This window comes from Populus nigra, chromosome 6 (assembly GCF_951802175.1).
Source record: "Populus nigra chromosome 6, ddPopNigr1.1, whole genome shotgun sequence".
Lineage (NCBI taxonomy): Eukaryota > Viridiplantae > Streptophyta > Magnoliopsida > Malpighiales > Salicaceae > Populus > Populus nigra.
The window spans coordinates 22,676,885-22,682,294 of NC_084857.1; the positions used below are offsets into that span (position 1 = coordinate 22,676,885).

General features: G+C 31.3%; 1 protein-coding gene across 1 annotated transcript; it reads left to right on the forward strand.

The window, feature by feature from the left end:
- Positions 1–708: 708 nt before the first annotated feature.
- Positions 709–1,509, forward strand: LOC133696808 (major allergen Pru ar 1-like). Its single transcript, XM_062119087.1, has 2 exons — positions 709–892; positions 1,097–1,509. Exons 1-2 carry the CDS (start codon positions 709–711, stop codon positions 1,393–1,395), a joined length of 483 nt encoding a protein of 160 aa, XP_061975071.1. The 3' UTR covers positions 1,396–1,509.
- The last annotated feature ends 3,901 nt before the right edge of the window (positions 1,510–5,410 follow it).

Below are 5,410 nucleotides of genomic sequence, written 5' to 3' on the forward strand. Positions count from 1 at the left end.
GAACACATAATTAAAGTCTACAGACTAACTTTCATTGAAAATGCCGTTGTATTTTTATTTATTTTCATATTAATTGTATTATTTTTAACAAGTCTATTTATTTCTTAATAATGGTATGCAATAAAAAAACAAAATGAAAATCTGTGGATTCAAAGAGCCTTATGACTTTGTAGTTTGTAGTATCGTTTTCTATTATTAAGAAGAATTCCATTAAATTGTATTGAGTACTGTTTGTTTGTAAACTCCACTGTATTTCCTTAAATTGTGAAAGCTCTCATCCTTTACCCTATTGAAGGGAATGGCCGGCTGGGGAATTAAACTTATAAATGAAATTTCTGAGATATATATGATGAGAAATGGAAGACCGTTTCAAAAATCCTAATTGTGTTTTGTAATTCAGATCCATATTTTTGTTCTTTGCTGTTTAATCTTTGCATTTGTATTATGAGAACGTTTTAAGTTCCACAATCTCTTGTTGTTGGAGATATAAATTTGAAAATGACATATGCCTCATATTCGTAGCATGTAAATTGGACAAGAACTAAAATCTAGATTATAGGCGGCAAACAATTTATTAAAAAAAAAAATCCTTAATTCCTATCTATAAATACAAGCCTTCACCATCTCCACTTGTGTGCAAGTTCAAAATAAAAAAAACTCCCAGCTAGCAACATACGACTCTCCCTTTCTCTTACTAGGCTATATATCATGGGTGTCTTTGCTTTCAGTGACGAGTTCACCTCCCCAGTCCCCCCTGCAAGATTATTCAAGGCTTTGATTCTTGACTCTGGAAACCTCCTCCCAAAACTCTTGCCACAGCTTATTAAGAGCGTTGAATTCACCCAAGGCAATGGAGAGGCTGGCAGCATCAGGCAGATCAGCTTTCAAGATGGTGAGTGTGAATTTTAGGTCAACCTAATACCTGCATATATAGAAGAAGAAAATCTTAAACGAGAAATTATAATTGACTAGTTAAGCGATAATTCATTACAGCATAATACTAATAGCCAGTAATAGTGTGTCTTGATGTGAATGTAAAAACTTTTTTACGCAAATATTATAACAAAGTGCACATGTGTCCATGGTATTATTGCAGGTATTGGTCTTAGGTCTATTACGAACCGAGTTGAAGCTGTTGACCCAGAAAATTTCTCTTACTCGTACAGTTTGATTGAAGGTGAAGGATTATTGGATAAGATGGAAACCGTTGTTTATGAGGTACAATTTGTGCCTGGTCCTGATGGTGGTAGCATAAATAAAATGAAAAGTACCTATCACACCAAGGGTGATATTGTGCTTACCGAAGAGGAGGTTAAGGAAGGCAAAGAGAAGGCACTGGGGATGTACAAAGCTGTGGAAGCTTACCTCCTTCAAAACCCTGAAGCCTATGCTTAAGTGCTTTTGCACTTTTATTATATATATCTCACTAGCTATATCCTTAATGATACCGTACGTGTTTAAGTTAGGCTATGGCTTTGGCTCGGCCTGGCTTGGCTATGGTGGCCATAATTTGGGTGGGCAGTATTAAAAACATAAAATAAGGATTTGATGATCATCATTCACTTGTGATTTTGTTGTAATGTTCCTTCCGACAGAGTTCTCCTTCTGATCTGGTTTCTTTGTTGTAAATTGAGAACCATATGTTGAGATTGGAAAATAAAAATAAAATATATGACTGTTTGAATAAGTAGTTTGGCATGTGACTCTTTCTTATTTTTTGGATTATGGAATCGGCTGCTGGGTGTGTTTTTGATTCTGTGCTTTAAGGTCCGAATTAAACAATTAAATATTTTGCTATACATATATTAGGATAATAGAAACATAAACATTCTGTGGGTTTTGTTATAGGATAAAAGAGGAGTCAGAATAAAAGAAAAAAAAAGAGAGAGAAGAAAGAAAACTCTCTAAAATCAGGTTTTAGGCTCTTAGCTTGCAATTCTATCTCTTGTAGTAATTACGAGGAGCATGTTTTGACGAGAGAATGTCCGGCGACGACGTTCACTTTTATTCAATCCCAAAGATATTTTTCCACCAAATAAACTGTCAATAGAGCATAGAAAGAGCACCAAAATGAATAAATATAAAAGAAAACGAAAAGTTGCTACCGAACTGTAAAGAGATTGGGTGACTTATTGGGTTGTAGAGAGGTATGGTTCTGGTAGACAAGCGAAATCAATTTAAGAGGTTTGATGAATTTGTTATGCATGTTCAATAGATTAAGCACGATCGCCATCTCCATACAAAATCTCCCTACACACTACTAAGAAATTGGAAAAGGTCGATGGAATATTTCGTTGGAGTTCAGGAAAAACTTATGTAGGCATTTACTATACTGATGGAAACATGTCATCGGCAATATGCTCATTGTGGATTTGTGTTTCATCGTAGATTCTGCCGGCAAATAATTTTTTCGACCAAGTCATTAATGGAATATTCACGCTAAAAAAATTAGATTACCATCAATTCCATAAGAAATATTTTGTTGCCTATTCTATCAAATTATGAGCGGCCATTTTCGACGGCATCGCCTATAGAATATTTTTACAAAATATGTTGTCAGTGTTTCCATTAGAAATTCCAAAACCTTCTATAACTTTTCAACAAGATATGACCTAACATTACTGACACAAATATTGATGAAATAGTCAATTCCATCAACGTTTCTATTATAATGTCATATTTATGTTTTGTGTTGTTTGGTTGTTATAATTAATCACAAAATGCATTTAGAATTATAATCCTAGAAACTCACAACAATAACAACAATAAAAAGAAAAAAAAATTGAGATTATATATATCTTATTATATGATTATATAAACTCTACATGTGTTGAATGTAAAACATATAATCAAATTATTGAATAATATTTTTTTCTGCTATTTTAAATTTCTATAGTATCCATCTCTTCTTTTAAACTGATTTAATTTTGGATGAAGATGTTATTGCTCAAGAGACCAAACAATAATAGACACTCAATTATCTAAATTAAATTTATTGGGATGTTTGTATAAAGAGACCAAAAACCATAATAGACACTCAATTATCTAAATTAAATTTATTGGGATGTTTGTATAAAAACCGATACTATATGGACCTCTATCGACCTTATGAATGCCTTATGTATTTATAGCATACGTGTTTAATATTGTAATATTGTGGTGTAGGGTATTTTTTAAAAGTATTTTTCAATTGAAAATACATCAACATAGTTATTTTAGATTTTTTAATTTTTATATTAGTACATCAAAATCATTGTAAAATACTAAAAAAACAATCCATTTAAAACTTTTATCAGGCCAATATATATTTTTGAATTGCACCTAGACGGAAATGGTAGATTAGAAATGGTATATATTGTGGAAATTAACACAATACAAAACAAGCATGTACCCATCTAACTGCAGGGTAGACTAGAAATATATGGAAATGGTAGATTAGAAGTTTTTTTTATTTCCTAACTAAATTAACAATAACAAAATAAATGATTACTAATGGAATTGTTTATAGTGAGCTATTAAATTTACTGGATGTTGTAAGAAAAATGACAAATTTGATGTAAACAAGGTTATATTTTTTCCTTACTCGTTAAAAATAAATTTGACAGGATTTAAATAACAATATAAATTCAATGATGAATGTTTAATTATCCTTGAAGAATATTTTTTATAAAAAGAAATTTATCTTTCTATTTTTTACATTCTTGCCAATTTTACTTTTAATTTCTAGAATTGATTTCTTTTATTTTGTTAGTTTTCTAAATTATTTTTAGTTAGTTTTTATCATAAACAAAAACTCCCTTTTACTTATTGTTTAAAGTATATTTAGTGCATCTTTACCTGGGTTGCTTTAAAATTTAAATTTAAATAACTTGTTTTAATTAAGTAATTAAACTCTAATACTCATATTATTATGGGACGATACCCTTACTATTTTATTCTACAAATAATTAATTTTAAGGATTCAAATTTTCTTGATTTCTACACTCTAGACAACAAACTTCCAACCTCTCTCTCTTTAATTTTTCCTAGTTTATTTTGTTATAATGGATAACAACCACTTAATTATATCCCATTCCCATATAATCTAGAGAATTTAGAGAAGAAAGGAAGAGAAAAACAAAAATTCCCAAGTTTTTCCTTAAGCAATGGCCAACGGGTTTTCAAAGAAGAAGAAAGGGATTTTTCTTCAAAATTGCAACAGTGACACTCATTTAAATGCCTACATGTTTATTTTTTTTTAATCTCTGACTATCAGTATTTTTCATGTATAGACTTATTAATTTATTTCATCCAATATTAAAGCTAATTTATTACGGATTTTGTTGCGATGTCGCGGTCGCACAAATTAATTACCCTAGCTTCAAACACAACACACAAGATAGTATAGAGCAAGCAAGGGGTCGATCCCACAAGGAAGTTTCAAGTCAGATTTTTATGTTGTATGTTATGTAATTGGGGGGATTTGGTTTGTGATTATCTAAACTATGACAGCAATTAAACTAGCAAACACAATCAATTAAAACCAAAACTTATCAAGAAAAACAAACCTTGGTCGCAAGCACACATCCACCAACGGAAATTAGAACCGATCCTTGAAACGAAAATTGCAATTTATGTTCTGAAATTTTATCTTTTCTTAACATTAATTAATTAACGGATCCGCCGTATAACTAATCCTAACCAATAAACAATCAAAGTGTCCGCACTAATGATTCAATTTAATGGTAGCTTTAAGAACTAGATAATTTCATCAAGATTAACATACAAGCTGTCCGCAGCTTGTATCACTTTGTTCAAATGTTCTCCCTAAGTTCAATAATGTAGTTCCGCCACAATTATCAAGCTTAGTTGCTTCACAAGTTCATATATCACAACTCCAATTTTGATATTAAACTTAGCAATAGATTGTTCACAACAATAACTTAGAGTCCGCTCTAGCAATCATCAACAACAATCATAGAAAATATGCATAGGAAAACAACCATACTCATTCATAACATAAACTGAAAATAGAAGGAAGAATAAATATCACGGTTCTTGAAATCCGAAGGTTTGTTGTGTCCTTGCAACCAAGAAAAGAGCTTAGCCTTGCATAACTATTGAACAACTACTTCTAAAGAATGAAAAGAACATGATTTTTTGGGTTTGTAGAGGAGAGAATTTGTGTTTATTCTCTGCTGGCTGCTGCCTCCTTCTGCTCTCCCTCTTTTCTCTGCTGCTGCCTCCTTCTCTCTTTCTTTTTATATGCTAAGAAACCCTAGTCTCTATTTTACAAAATAGTCCTCCCTTGAGTTGGCAGTTTACATTTAAGTACTTCAATAACTATTTTTCCTAAAAGGAGAAATAGCCTTGCATGAAATCTTCAAGCTCTGACTTAGAGGAGCTAAATTGCTGATATAAAAACTTGGAT